Source organism: Apus apus, chromosome 9 (genome assembly GCF_020740795.1).
Source record: "Apus apus isolate bApuApu2 chromosome 9, bApuApu2.pri.cur, whole genome shotgun sequence".
Lineage (NCBI taxonomy): Eukaryota > Metazoa > Chordata > Aves > Apodiformes > Apodidae > Apus > Apus apus.
This window is the reverse complement of record NC_067290.1, coordinates 11,553,660-11,568,642: the sequence shown is the minus strand read 5'-3', so window position 1 is coordinate 11,568,642 and position 14,983 is coordinate 11,553,660. Positions and strand designations below refer to the sequence as shown.

At 34.4% G+C, this 14,983-nt stretch overlaps 1 protein-coding gene across 5 annotated transcripts in view; it reads left to right on the top strand.

The window, feature by feature from the left end:
* The window catches only part of CACNA2D3 (calcium voltage-gated channel auxiliary subunit alpha2delta 3), a 373,089-nt gene that overhangs the window by 323,251 nt on the left and 34,855 nt on the right, over positions 1 to 14,983 (top strand). For all 5 annotated transcript variants that reach the window (XM_051627834.1, XM_051627837.1, XM_051627833.1 and 2 more), the window contains 3 exons: positions 8,735 to 8,796; positions 9,751 to 9,795; positions 13,873 to 13,935. In XM_051627834.1, coding sequence (XP_051483794.1) covers positions 8,735 to 8,796; positions 9,751 to 9,795; positions 13,873 to 13,935 — 170 coding nt within the window. The remainder of the gene's footprint in view (positions 1 to 8,734; positions 8,797 to 9,750; positions 9,796 to 13,872; positions 13,936 to 14,983) is intronic.

The following is a 14,983-nucleotide window of genomic DNA, read 5'->3' as shown; positions in this document are numbered from 1 at the left end:
ATTAACATACCATTTGAATTGCAAGTGTGAGCATGGTGCGAATTTTCTGGTTTTCTGAATAAAATAGTATGAAATGGTAAAAAAACCTGACCACTCAGATTCAAATATTTTTTTTTTTTACTTTTTTAAACAGATTATGGCACCTGTCAGACCTAGATTTCTAGAGTTCTTATGAGGCTAAATGTGAACAAAAAAAGTCACTTGTGAAAGAGAGTAGCTGTTTGATTTTATTGCTATTCATGTATTATCTTTAAGATTGATAATTAGGGTAAACTAGTACCAAAAAAAAGTGTGGCAGACAAAAATAAATGTGTAATCAATATGCTGCTTCTGCACTGAAGATAAGAGACAAGAGAAAAGACTCAAGAAGGCAATATTAGTCTTTAGAAGAAGACAAACATTAATGAGTGGGCTTCCTTTATTTCTACCAGTGTCGTGAGCAAAGGTGTAAAATCTGGAAATTGAAACTTAGTCATAAGTGTTTGTTGTGTTTTCTTTATTTTCAGACTTTCAAGCATTTATCTTTAACCGCAAATAAGAAACCACCTCCTTTTGATTGTGATCACCTTCTATTAGAGTTATTATATGCCAACCTATGATTTCAGAAAATACTCTATTTGGGAAATAATAAAAAAAAAACCTACAGGCTATTTCTGCTCTTTGTAGTTGTAGACTGAAATTGATAAGGTTGTGCTTTGTAAAGATTCTTATCTTCTAACTTTTTATAAAGCAGTAGGAATATTGTTTTTGGAACAGTGATGTTTGCTTCAGGATAAAGAGTTTCCCATTCTGTCTTACAGTTGTAAAGATCAAATCCTGCCATATTTTTCTCACCCAAGATTGCTTCATGCAAGTTGGGATGCCTGTTTCTGGATTACATCCTCATCAGTCACGTATGATTGCAAGAATACTTAGGTTTTACTGGTTTCTTATAATAGAAATCCAATCACTTTTCTTTAGCCAGTGGATCAGGTTGTCTTCATGGGCAGATGTTCTCTGATGGCAGTTTCACAGAAATCCAGATGCCATGGGATGATGTCCTTTATATATAAAGATTGTAAAACAAGACCAATGTTGTGATTTAATAAAAGAGATTATTTTTATAGATATAAGACCAGTTAACACATTTTAAGCAATGACAATGCTGATGTTTCCTGTTTTTCAGAGATTAAGATAGGCTAAATGGTGGAGGGTTTCCCATGGTAAAAGTACTGCTGTAAATGTTGCATCTGGTAATGTAATTAGGAAGTATTGGCTTCAGTTAATGTAACTTAAACAAAACATGTTGTCCTCGGCAAACTTATTAAACAGGCATAGCCTTGTCTAAAAAGAAAACAGGGACGTATAGTATTTCCATGGAAACTCAGTTAAAATACTGATTTATGGGTATGATCATAATCAATACCATAATCTAATCTGATTGAATTAAATTAAAAAGGGTCTTAGACATGAGGTCAGCACAAATTAAAAGTATCTCTACACATGCAGAAGTTAGTCTTCCATCCTTATAGATGCTTTCTAACTGCACATAAAAGCAGGGAAATTTGTGTGGCATGGTTCTATTTTTCCTTCTATGGTCACTGTTACCATTTTTAATTAAAAAATTGAGATCAGAATTTAAAATAAATCTGTTTAAATATACTTTATTGAAGTTTGTAATAGCTTACTGCATCTCTTATGTGTGTGTTTGATTTCCTTTTATTAATGAAAGGGAGATGGGTTTTTCCCTTAGGGTAGGGCATGTCAACTCTGCATTCTGAAAGACTGCAGAACATAATATTTGCTTCCTTTATAGACATGCTGAGAAGATACATTAATTCTGAAAAAGATTCTGGCATCCTTGTTTTTGAAATAGCAGTAAAATGCAGTTGATTGAATTGACCCAATTAGAAAACCAAATATATTATATAAAATGTGTTACAGTAATATTTCGAATAGAACCTTTGTCATTTAGCGATGTCTAGATTTTGAAAAGTAGTATTTCAAAGTTATTTTAATGCCTAGGAATATATTGGAGGCTTCAGAACAATGACCTTATGTTTACTGATTGCAGTGTTAGTGAGTGTTTCTGGAAATCCCATCAGTATCAATCTACCTTTGATACATGCTTCAACAGCTACAAGAACCTGGCTCTTGAAAGGCTAGCTTTCTTTGTAAGTCAGGAATAAGTTTACCTTTATGTGCCAGCATCATTTCTGAAACATTTTTTAACAAAAGTCCTCATTTGAGTGGAGATCTGAGGACTTTTTGCATTCTCCAGAGCTCCATTCTGGAAGGTGCTAAGTAGTCTTAACATGTGCTGGGCATCCCTTAACTCTCACAAACTTCATTGAGCTCTAGTGGTGCTCGCACCTTTCAGGCAGAAGTCCCAGTTGAATTTGCACCTATCTTGCAACTTAGTAGTAAAAGAAGTTATTTAGTATGAGAAATCCTTGGTTTCATAGAATATCAAAGACAACAACCTTTCAGCAAACCTTCCTGATTTATTTCAAATCCATTATCCATTAAAAAGGATGACACCTCATATCCATTATATTGATTTCTCTCAAAAATTATTAATTAATACTACTAAAATGTGCTTTACTGCTCTATTGACAATTAAATCCTACTAATCTGTAAGATGTAAATTATATTATACTACTTGTTGAAGCAAGGCCAGGTTGGATGAGGCTTGGAGCAACCTGGTCTAGTGAGAGGTGTCCTGCTCACAGCAGGGAGGTTGGAACCTGAGGAGCTTTAAGGTCCCTTCCAACTTTAACCATTCATGATTTTGCAGTGGATGCCATAATTTTTTCTTTAATGTCTCATGCAAAGTATTCTTCAGCCACTCTGCTATGAGAGGATTTCCGTTTAGGAATAAGAGCAATAGAAGTTTTGCCCATTTCTGAAATCAGCCTTTCTCATAATGCTGGGGTATGTAGATACAGACTTTTTTGTCAACAGAATTAGGTAGTAGCCAGGATCAAGTCTTAAAAAAAATACTGTCGAGTTTTGAATGTGTTATATTTTGGTTACAAACTATCAAGGTTTGAACATGTTATATTTTAGTTACAAGTGGAAGCAGAAAGCCTGACATCTCCTAAGGGAGTCTGGTCATGGCCTCCAAGAGTTCAGATAAGTATCCTAATTTCTGGATGTTTGTCTGAACTTTGAGCCTCTTAGGGTTCATTAATTGCAAACTTGAAACCACAGCCTTTTGGCTGAAATGTGAAAGGAACACTGGCTGAGCTACTCTAAACTAGGACCTCAGCTGTAAGAAGTAAAGTTTTTTTTGAGAGCTTGACAAGTCATGGATCCTCCCTTAAGATTTATAAATGTTCTTACAAATACATACTGTTCTTGTGTTTTGGGTTTTTGTTTGTTTGTTTGTTTGTTTTGTATCAGTCATGAAATGTACTTGAGTATTGAAAAACAATGACAAAAAAAGAGCAAGAATACTCTATAAAATCATAAAATGGTTAGGGAGTTATTAAAATACCATCACTCCTTCATTATTTTACTGTTACTGTGGTTGGATTTTAGTCTTCACATGCTTCCTGTACCATTAGAATTCAGAAAAACCTGTCAGACTAGTGGCCGTGCAGGGGGAAGTTGGAAGAAAACTGAAGTTTATAAGAACTCCTTATAAAAGTTCTGCCTCCAGCACAGTTTTCTGATGGTGTTTGCCTTCTCTCTGCAGGCTACTGAGCCTAACAAAAATACTACCCTAGGTGTTTTTTTGTTTGTGGTGTTTTTTTTTTTCCTTTTTTTTTTTTCTTCCCCTCCTTCATTCTCTCTTTTTTGGTACTGGAGTAAACCAGGTGTCAGTAGCTTTCGGTTGCTTTCTAAAAGTCACAGGGAGGGTACTTTAGACAGCAGACAGGACTTGACAGTGCCCTGCCTCACCCCCTTCAAACGGTACAGTCCAAGCCACTATTTTATACTATCAATGTACCCCTTGTATTTCTCAGGAACAAAGAATTTATCTTCCCAGCAATGTGCACTTGGTGTAATTTTGCATACCAAGTGGTTAGCTTTCTCCAGCCTTATGGGAGGATATTTGTTTTCTTGGGGTTTTTTTGTAGTTTTTTGTTTGTTTGTTTTGTTGTTTTTAAGTTACAAATGGATTCCCAGGTAGCTCCTTTGAGGTGTGCTTCTGGTACACAAAATTTATCACAGGGTAAAAGAGCAGATTTCTGTAGGAGCCCTTTATTAGAATGTTGGCAGCACATCAACTATTATTTTGTGAAGTTTGAAATACAGTGTAACTGTCTGAATGATAATTTACAGATAACCTTTTTCCCTCTAAGCCCCTCACCGAAACCTCCTGGAAAGGCAATGGACTTTCAGTCAACAGCATCTATATTTTTAAAATTTTTCACTCAATTTATATCCTTTTTGTGTTTCCTCCTGCTCCTAATGCTACTTCATTAGTCCTCCAGAAGGAAGATACATGTCAGAGAGTCAAAGGGAGTCTGGTTTATGATGATGTTCACAGACTGCCCTCCGCAGTTCAGTTTGTTAGAGGTTGGCTGCAAACCAAGCCCTTCAGCTTTCCCTGGTGGTTTGAGTTTGGATGAACTTCGGCCTTCCAGCAATCATCATCTAGCTCTCCTTTCAGCTTGGCCTCACATCAAGTTCCCAATGTCTCCTCCCTCTCTGCTTGAGCTTGATCTCCAGGAAATACCAGTTGCCCTTGCCTTCCCTGTATCTTGGGAGTTTCTATTCATACAACTGCTTCCACCACTAATTCTAAAAATATTCTGGAAGAAAATAGCAGGTTTGAAGTCCATGAGTAAAGAGGCAGCACTTCAACTTTCCATTCTTCATTGGAGAAGAATTCACTCATTTATATGTTGCTTCCTGATAGTTCTGATGAAGGAAATACTCTGTGTTGCTAAAATCTTATAACATATTATGACATGTGAAAGCTGTCTCCTGTAACAAACTGATAATTATATAGGACTTAAAAATGTGTCTGCATGAGCAATCATTCCACTTATTTGGTGATTAAAAGATAAAGGTAAGATACCAGTAATAATACAGTATCTTTTTTTTTCTGAAAATTGTTTGGAATCCAAAATTAAGTGCTAATTTGCACTTTGAGATTTTTTTGTATTTTACATTGTATCTAGGTTAATAAAATACTCATTTTAGAAAAAAAAATAAAAAATTGATCTGTAAATGTTAGTGAGGCTCAAATGTTAGCAGCTCAAGATAAGGTGGAAAAGATAGGTGCACATTTACATGGATTTCAGATGGGCTGAAGCTTTTTTTGTTGGGTGTCTCAATCAGGTTCAGACATTCTGGATAGTAAAATGAATATTTGCTCATGTAAAAAGAAAATTTTGCAGATCTTCTGGGTTGCCAGAATGGGGACTGGGCTGAGAAGAGGAAGGTATGGCTAGAATGGAAAAGATCAATGAGATCAAGAAGGAAACTGCATGAAGTGTGAACGTTGAAACGTGAAACTGCATTTTATTGTGCAAGTAAACTGAAACTGGGATTAGAAGCAGTCTAGGAAGTGCACATTTAACAAATGTTTGTTCATATTTTTTATATGTCCTGCATGTGAAGAAAGAGTGACTATCTCTGGGAATATAGCTATGTTGGATGATTCTGGAGCATTACTATTACTGTTCAGAACATGTGTTTTGGAACACCTCTAATTTATTAGCTAAAACATCTTAAAATTGAGGGAAAAATATGTGTAGAATTTCATTTTAATTACATTGCATAACACATGTTTTATAAGTATTTTTAAGGATATGATCTTTGGTGGGAGTCTTCCATTAATTGGTACTAGAGGTACTTTTTGGCAGTTGTTTGTTTCTCAGTATTGTATGTTGGGTTGTAATACTCTACATCTAATTATTTGGCTAAGATAAAAACTGAAAACAGATTTTAAAGTATAAATGAAATAAGTGTAATCAACTTTTTTTTTTAAGTAAAGGTGTTCTGAAATGTTTCACATCTCTTTATCTGATATTTTAAAATACAATAAGAGGTAATATGATTAGGCAGAAAGAATGGAATCTTAAGGATTATAAGCTTAATACACAAGGACAATATACATTAAAAAAATCCTGCTACAAATCTTTATCCAAGATTTCTCATTTTGAAGCCAAGTTAAACCTCATTTAAGATTATTCTATCAGAATTAGGAGGCCCAAATATCTTTGAAATGCTGGGTGTCTATCTTAGTCTATCCTGTATTCTGTGGGAAAAGGGGATGGAGACCTTAAGATATTTTTCTAAACTTGCTGAACTAGTACTTTTATATAGTGTGACATTCTATAGATATTTTATAGAATGGAATCCCTTAGCTTTTACTACTTTTCCCTTAATTATATATTTGGAATCTGTCTGCCAGGCTTATAGGGAGATTCAGCTCCTAACTTGCCTGAAATAAATCAGTGTAATCTGGTTTCCTCTCTTATTTTAAGTAGAAGATTATTCTTTTTACTTAGAGCCTAAGAGCTCTTGTAGTTCTGTGCACAGAAGTAATTTGTTGAGGATGTTTTTTCTTGTATTTCTGTCAATTTGCTTAACCATGGAGATCTTTAAATGAACACAAGCAATCCTGATCTGTTCTGAGTAGCTATTTGTTTTCCTTCATGTTTGCCTTGAAACTAAGCAGTCCTGAGCTCTGTAGTGGTCGAACACTTCCCAATACCTCTATCCTCAAAGCATCCCACTAAAAGGGTGAAATATTACCCTCAGCCATGGAATCAATGCATAGGAAATTACTTATGAAACAATAATTATCTCTGGGCCAAGAATTTAACTTTGTCATTCTCAACCATCTGTTATTTCCTAGGGTATGCACTGCAAAAGAGCAGCCACTGTAGTAAGTAAAGAAAGAAATCTCAGGGAGTTAGCAACTGTTTTCCATAAACAGCTTTAAAGGTATTTAGTGGAATCACCTAAATAAATTTGCTAATATGAGTGAAACAAAACATTGGATTTGCAATATTCATTGGAAATGACACATTTTTGTGTTGTGTGGAGTGACTTCTTACACCTCCATGAGCTCATGTGAATTGATCTCTTGTGTACCTCTAGTTCCAGCCCACACCCCAATGACATTACAAAAGGCAGGCAGCAGTGAAGACAAAACATTTTCTCCTTTTACACATTTTTTTTTCCTGGCAAAAGATAAATAACTTGTATCCTTTGGCCATTTTGATTGAACTAAACCTACAAACATTGAAGAATAATTTATTGTATGCTTTACAATGTATATTCCCTGTAAATAAAGATTATATTTTTGTTGTTTGTGGAGTTTTGTTGTTGGTTTATTGGGGGTTTTTTGTGTTTTTTTCTGTTTGTTTATTTTATTGTTGTGTGTTGGTTTGGGGGGTTTTTTGGGTTGTTTTTCTTTTAACTAAAAATGTGGCTGTTATCTGGATACCTTGCTTAACATTGTTTAGGAAAATTTCAGTGCAATTGCTTTTCTTTCTCTAACTTCTGTGGTAGCTGTTACACCCAGGAGGCTAAACAAGGCATTGCTGACATGGGAGATACAATTCTAAAGCTTCCCTTTTTCCCCACGTGTAGGCAGTCTGTAAAACACAGATTTAAGTATAAAGGAGTTTGAAGCATTAAAGGACTAGGGAATGTTCAGAATCCCCTGGGCTCTAAAAACCTTTGGAATTATATTTGAATAGTTCTTGAGGCATTAAGAACCCCCCAAATTGTATCCTGTGCCAGCTACAAGGTTCTCAAAAAGCCTGCCAGAAGGCTTTATTATCACCTCAGGGGTTAAAAAGGAAATTATTTACCCATACATTAACTCTGTTAATTCTTCTGAATGTAATGATAGCATAAAAGATAAGGTCCAGGGATGCAGCAGTAGCTGGCAAGAGCAGTCAAAGCAGACGTATTTATCCCCCTGTCCCTGTCTTCCTACCATATCTTCATATTAACTTCTTTTAAATAAAAGGAATCTAATTCAGAATTTTTCAGCACAGATAGATGGTATGTTATCATTCTCTTAGTTTAAGCAGGTGAAACCAGAAGAATCAACTGACTTTGGAGCTTATGCAAAGCACGATGCATTATATTGTTGTTCAATAGAAACAGTGGAGTGCTGGGTCTGATAGCAGCATGAGAATAGGCAGGAAGACAGGTTCACTGGTCTTAGAAAAACTATAATCCTACCTGAGGTTATGAGAAGTAGTTAATTTAAACCAGTAGTATTTTGAATAATTATTACAAAATTACTAGCTGTTGTCAGAATTGTACATAATGTTCTTAATTTCAATTTTTAGAGAAGTTCTTAATGTTTGAAGTGGACTTCTTGTGTTCCACAGATAATTGGTGTATCAAGTGGCCTAAAAACAAATGGTGACTTGAAATGTTAACCAACATTTTCTTGTTGTTTCAGCACATCTTCATGTGTTTCAGCACAAAACACATGTTCCTACAGCTGTTTTATCAGTAAAATATACATTTGAGGTAGATGTGAATGTGTTCAGCTTGTGGTACTTTAATGTTAATTATGGAGACTTCTGCAATTTCAATTATGTTTGCCTTGCATATTCTTCACCTTAACAATGTTTGGTCAAACTGTAAATGGTTTAAAATATGACTGTGTGATCTCTTCAATTTAATTAGTTGTTGTTTTTTTTTATTTCAGGACTTACTTTCCCAGACTTTTTTTCCTTCTGATTAATTTTAAATACTCATTTTGAAAGAATTAAACATGCTGGGTTTATTTTAATGATTTTGTTAAAATGTATGTCTTTCCCAGCTGTAGGTATCCAGATGAAACTTGAGTTTTTCCAGCGGAAATTTTGGACTGCAAGCAGACAGGTACATTTAAAATGGAAATTTTCTTTGTTATTGAATATACACCAGTTCTCTATCTGTGCAGATGATGAGCTGCATTTTTTTTTTTTGTCACAAGCAAAAATATTGTAAATAAACAGTGCATTTGAAATATATAATGGCTGCCTCTTCCGAGTTACATTCATGTTCATCATTACAAAAAAGAAAACTCAGTGGTCAAAATCAGTTTCTTAATCCTATATTTATGGAGACAAGTAGAAAGATTATAAATTTTATGCCCCTATATATAAGGAGTTACTTTGGTGGTCTGAAACATGTTGATTTTCTCCCTCAGAAAAAGTGGGAACTGTGAATCAAATTGTGAAATTTGTTCCTTTTCAGTGACAGCAGAATTATGCCTTCTTAATTACTTAGGACCTATCTTCTAACATAAAATGACAGAGACTAATTAACTGAACTAGATTACTGAATTGACATTCGTAGTCTTTCATGAACTGTACTTAAAATGTTCAGGATATAGAATTTTTACTCATTGAAGAGGATAATAATTTAATTTCTAACAATTGGGTGATGCAATCCCTCTTTGAGAACAGATTGGAACTCTAATGTTTCAGAAAATGACCCCTAAAATGCAGATCCTACCCCACTCCTATAGGAAAATGATGTGTCCTTGTGTATGAACTGTTTCTGAGCTTATAACACATGGAGAGGATGTTTGATAGATTATGTTTAAAACAGCTGCAATTGTTACAGTGTGAAGATTCCCTTTCTCTGCAGACAGAAGCAGAACAGGATTGGTGAAGAGACTGAAAATGTTCTTAGCAGTTTTTAGAGCAATTGCTGTAAGATAAAAATATAATCAATATACTTTTCTTTATAATTATGCTAATATGGATGTTTAAAATATAATATATTGTAATAACCTAATGAGAAATGAAAACATTTTATTGTTTTTGGGTTTTTTTGTATCATCTCTAGTGTGCATCTCTCGATGGCAGATGTGCTATAAGTTGTGATGATGAAGTAAGTATATAACAGATTTTTTTTCCTATTTATACCTCTACTGCAGTAGAGCATAAAGTTGATTGATTTAGTTTGAACATCTTGTTGGGCTTTATAATCTCCTGGTGTAATTAGGAATTGCCTTCTAAATATTATACTGTTTAGATAGTGAGATTTTGTTAGAGACAAACATCCATTTAATTACGGGGTTGACACAGATTCCTGAACAATGTGTTGTAATAACTTGTTCTTTGTGTATTTGGTTTTTGAACTTGAAGCTCTTCTAACACATTTTTTTCCCTACTTTATTGTTCATTTTACAAGCTAATCTCTGATGTTCACACTGGAACTAGACATGAATTTGGGGTTGAATACAGGCAGAACTAATATATTAATAGCACTTCAGAAATTAAAAAAAGAAGTAACCTTAGTCAGTTTGGCTTAATGGCCTCACTAAACTAGTTTTTTATATAATGGAATTCAATAACTAAAAATGGAATTTTTAGTCTTATGCACAGATTTTTGCAAAGCATTTGATGTCATACATGTGTTGTTTTGGTTAAGAACCAATGTCTCTTTGATTAAATTAATTAAAAAGTGTTTAACAAAGCACATCCTGTAGTGATCTATGGTGGGAATTATGCACAGGGGATTAAAAAAAAAGAGTTGGGTTTGAGATGTGATAGCATGTAAAGTTAGTGATTTGGAAGAAAACAAAGCAAATACTGATAACATCTGTGTGTTATGTCTAAACTGAGTGAATAGTGTGAAGAGATGTGGATCACCTCATAAACTGTGCTTGAACAAGCTATATGAATTTAAGTAAGATAAAATGTAAAATCATACATCTGGAAGTAAGAACTGTAGGCTGTATTTGTCTGATACTTTTCATACAGTGGCCAAAAGAGCTATGGCAAAACATACATGAACGGCAGGCAAGAGGCTGTTTGGCTCAGTAATTCAGTGGTTTTGTAATTATTTTTTTTTTTAAGAAGGATATCAATATTTTTTTACAGTAATACATGGCAAGTGTATTTATACAGCAAGTACACACTGATAAAAATTCCAAGAGGGCACAACCGGAAAGAATCTACTCTCTTCTTCTATATTGACTGCAGTTAATACGAATAGTCATATACTTTGCTAAATATTAATGCAGAATGTCTTTTGCTATTATTCTCTTTGTAAGAAAAGAAACACAAACAGTTTAAAGTACTTTCAGCTATTTTCACTTGACACCAGCAGGAGCCATGCAAGCATATGGAGAAATGTAGTAATAGTGTGAACATTGGTAGTTTAGAGCTTGCAAACTTTTTTTTTTGTTAATGACAAAATACACTGTTGATAGGACTCAATCAAATATCATAGTTCTGTTGAGCCTGCTACCTTTCACATCTGTCTTTTCTCAATGGCAATAAAATACCTACTGAACAGTTATGGCATACATTAAAACATTTAAAAGTATTAAGACTTTAATGCAAATAGAATGGCATAATTAAATTATAAAATACATACATCCAATTGATTAGAATTTTTTTTTTTTGAGAGCTTTGAATTTGCTAATTTCTTCTTGCTTTCCTGATGCCTCAGATTTTCTTTAATAGTCTGTTTTCTTTCTTTTTTGTTTTTGGTTTCTTAAATCATATTACATTCCATTACTGTTATTGTATATTGGAGCTCTGAAAAGTACATAGAGGACTTGAACTTGATCAAAGTTACTGTAATTCAGATGTGTTCTCAGACCTCAGTCGACATTCTTGCTGTGTTTATTCTGGACTTCATGCCTACTCTGTTTTACAAGCTCAGGGACTCTCCACCTATGGAACATTCCCCTTGAAATCTAAAGTTCACTGAACTTGAACCTTTGAGCAAACCTGTGCATAGTTCACTTCCTATACCTGTGAAGCTTTGTGAATTAAGCCTCTTTTGTACAACTCCAGTCCATGCAATTGCTTTATCCCTTGCATTAATCTTGTATCTGAAATCTTCTGTTTGAGATTTGATAATAGATTGGACAACAAAATGCACCCCACTGTCCTTTGTCAATGCTAAATCTAAGTTACACACTGTTTCTTAAATGCAGTACTGAATATTGAAAGTTATTTATCTTGCTGGCAAGCAGGTGAATGAATGGTCCTGAATGAATGTTTTCCTCCTGTTAATGTTTCTGAAATGGATTGAAATAGAAACTCTCTTGCTTCACATTCCTCCAAAAAGATACAGATTCCACTTATTGCCTTATGCCTGTTTCCAGTAATAACAATGCTACAACATTAGTATTTTCTTAAATTCTGAACAGTGCTAGTGAATGACTATGGCTTAGCAATTTGAGAGACATAGCCACTAATTCTTGAATTGAGCCAATGTTTTCCAACTGCATGTAATCCACAAACTAGGAAATTAAGACTACACTTGTCCTTCATAACTACCTCTTATTTTCTATATGGTGGAGAAATATTGTTTATAAAGTATTATCTTTATATTAATCTTTCATGCATGAGAACTGCAAATGTGTATCCTCAAAAGAGCTCCTTTGTGGACTTAGCTCCTCTCCTAATAAAGTCAGTGGGAGGTTTATGGTTGATGTTGGAGAGCAGTGTTCTGGTGTTACAATCTACTTCTGAAATCCCACCCTTCGTACGCCATTGAGGTTAAGTAGCTGCCTCTCTGAATGCATTAGCTCTACTCGATCCTTTGCCAGCATCATCAGCTTTTCACATTACATCTGCCAGTTTTTGGCTTTGTAGCAGATCAGAGATTGGAAATGAGTTGTTTTGACTTCCTTTTTGACAGGTTTTCTGTCACTTGGGGTGTCTGAAGCTTTGGTTCTCCTATTAGAATGAGTATCCTGCATTTACATTAGGGAATTAGGTTCATTCCAAACTTTTGCCTGATTCTGGCTTCTTTGGTTTTTTAAAAAAACTAAACTTCAAGCCAGCATTTCTGCAAATCTCTCCTTCAGCCTCATGGAAAAGAATAAATATGTGGTCAAAATGAGAATCACACACATTTAAGCATCTCTTAAATAATCAGACTGTGTTTTCACAATGTCTTGCACAACTGCTACTGCATGGAACTGCTTTCCTCTCTAGAACAGCACAGAGATTTTGCTGGATGTGCAGATTCTAGCGGAAAGGGTATTTTATCATGTCACTGTGCAGCTCATTTGCAGTAGGAAAAGCTTTGAATTAAAAGCAAAGCCATGATGATTGCTATATTGGAAGCCATCCTATTTTAAAATTTATTTATTTTTTACAAAAATGTCACAGAAAATTCAAGAAATGATAAAATGTTTGCTGATTTAGACCAACAATAGAAATATGTTAAAGATTTAACGCTGAGGTAGGTATTTAGCAGTATTGAAAAGAAAGTTATATCAAGTTTTGAGTTGAAACTTATGTTTAAAGTCTGAAGCCCAATAATTAAAACTTTGCCCGTAGCAAGTAATTCACTTGAGGCATGTATGGAGGGAAGCACTGATTTGGGTTTAGCTTGTTTTATACAATTTATACGTCTGACCTACGAAAAGCTAACAGTCCTACCTCTAAATCCAGTTCCCAATTAAAAACACAATTTGAAAAGCTTTAGGAGACCTGTGGGGCCTCTTTTACAGAAGTTTCTGGTCCCATCCCCCAATGAACAAATTAAAAAATATTACCTGGTCCCTTGTTGGTCCTCCAGGCTGACACTGTGTTTTCATTAATACATCATTAGAGTAATGACATTGTGCTGATGTTTTTCTCCCAGCACAGGAGAAGCCATCAGGAGCAGCAAAGTTCTATGCCTTTGCAAACTTCTTTATAAGAGAAACTTTAAAGAATGGATTATAAAAACACTGGCCTTGTTCTTTGCATGTTTGTTTATAATTATCTTATATCCTCTCTGTACACAACTTCATTTTGCTTTGCATGAAATGAGGGTGTAAACATCAAATCAGGTAACATCCCATAGGTTGAGACTGCATTCACTGTAAAGTTATGTAAGCCATTATAATGCTCTGAAGTCTTAACCTATTTAGAATTCACCTGGAATTAAAGCAATTAACTTATTGTTGTATCCTAAAATAAAAAGACACTAAAATATTGTATTATTTTTCAGGCAATCAACTGTTACCTAATAGATAACAATGGATTTATTTTAGTGTCTGAAGACTATAGACAGGTAAGTGATTTTTGTTCAGTCTTCTGTAACACATCAATATAAAATTACTTGTTGCTTTTTTTTTTTTTTTTAAATAGGCCAGTATCTTAAAATGTTCAGGAATTAGAAACATAAAAGTAGGGAAAAAAAAGAAAAAGGAAATTCGACAAAGAATGTAAGTTTTTTTCTCACAGGAGCTGTTTCTGTCTCCCATTGGGACAAGGTCTGCTCGTAAACTCATAAATGTTCTCGTAAAGGGCTGTTCTGCTGCAGACGTGCCTGTCTTCTAGAAGACATTTTTACCCCCAGAAAAAGAAAAAAAAAAAAAGATTCTCTGTGACATTTTTGCCACATGGAAAATCTGGGGAGGGAGGACACTGGGGACACACAGCTTTTACATTCAAACTTGAGATAATGAAATTTTACAGAGCTATTAGCTGAGGAGTTTGTTTTGTGAGCTGGATTACAGCCATTGAAGGATTAAAACTAAGCACACAGCATCACAACAGAGAGGACAAGGGTCATGATTAATGAGAAGATCATTCAAAACATTAATTTGATTTGTCTTCATGGGAAAGTATTGAAAGAAGTATAATCCCTCAATCCTACAAACCTTATGAAGGAACCATCACCATAAATCTGTATTTGCTACTTAGTTGAGCAATGATCTAAGAAAAACACTCATTTTCAAATAACTTTAATGCATTTAAAAGATTTTTGTCTCATTATTCTCTCTGTTGTTTTTGCTGTTACTCACAGGTACTTAATTGTGATTTCTGTAACTGATTTGCTAGTTGATAGTTCGCTGCAACCAATAAGTATGATTAGGAAGAGATTATTCCTTTGGAATGTTATTTGATGTTAGCCATTAGGCATTCCCATGAAGAATACAGTGTGGACAACTGTTGGATCAGAACTAGGCTAGAAATGAGTTATGACCTAGTTTTTTAATTATGATGGATCTCAGCCTAAGATGGACAGTAAAGTTGTCTATTTATATAACACTACAGTAAGATTATTATAATTACAATAGTACGTGTTTGGCTTGACATGTATGTATGTGAGCACT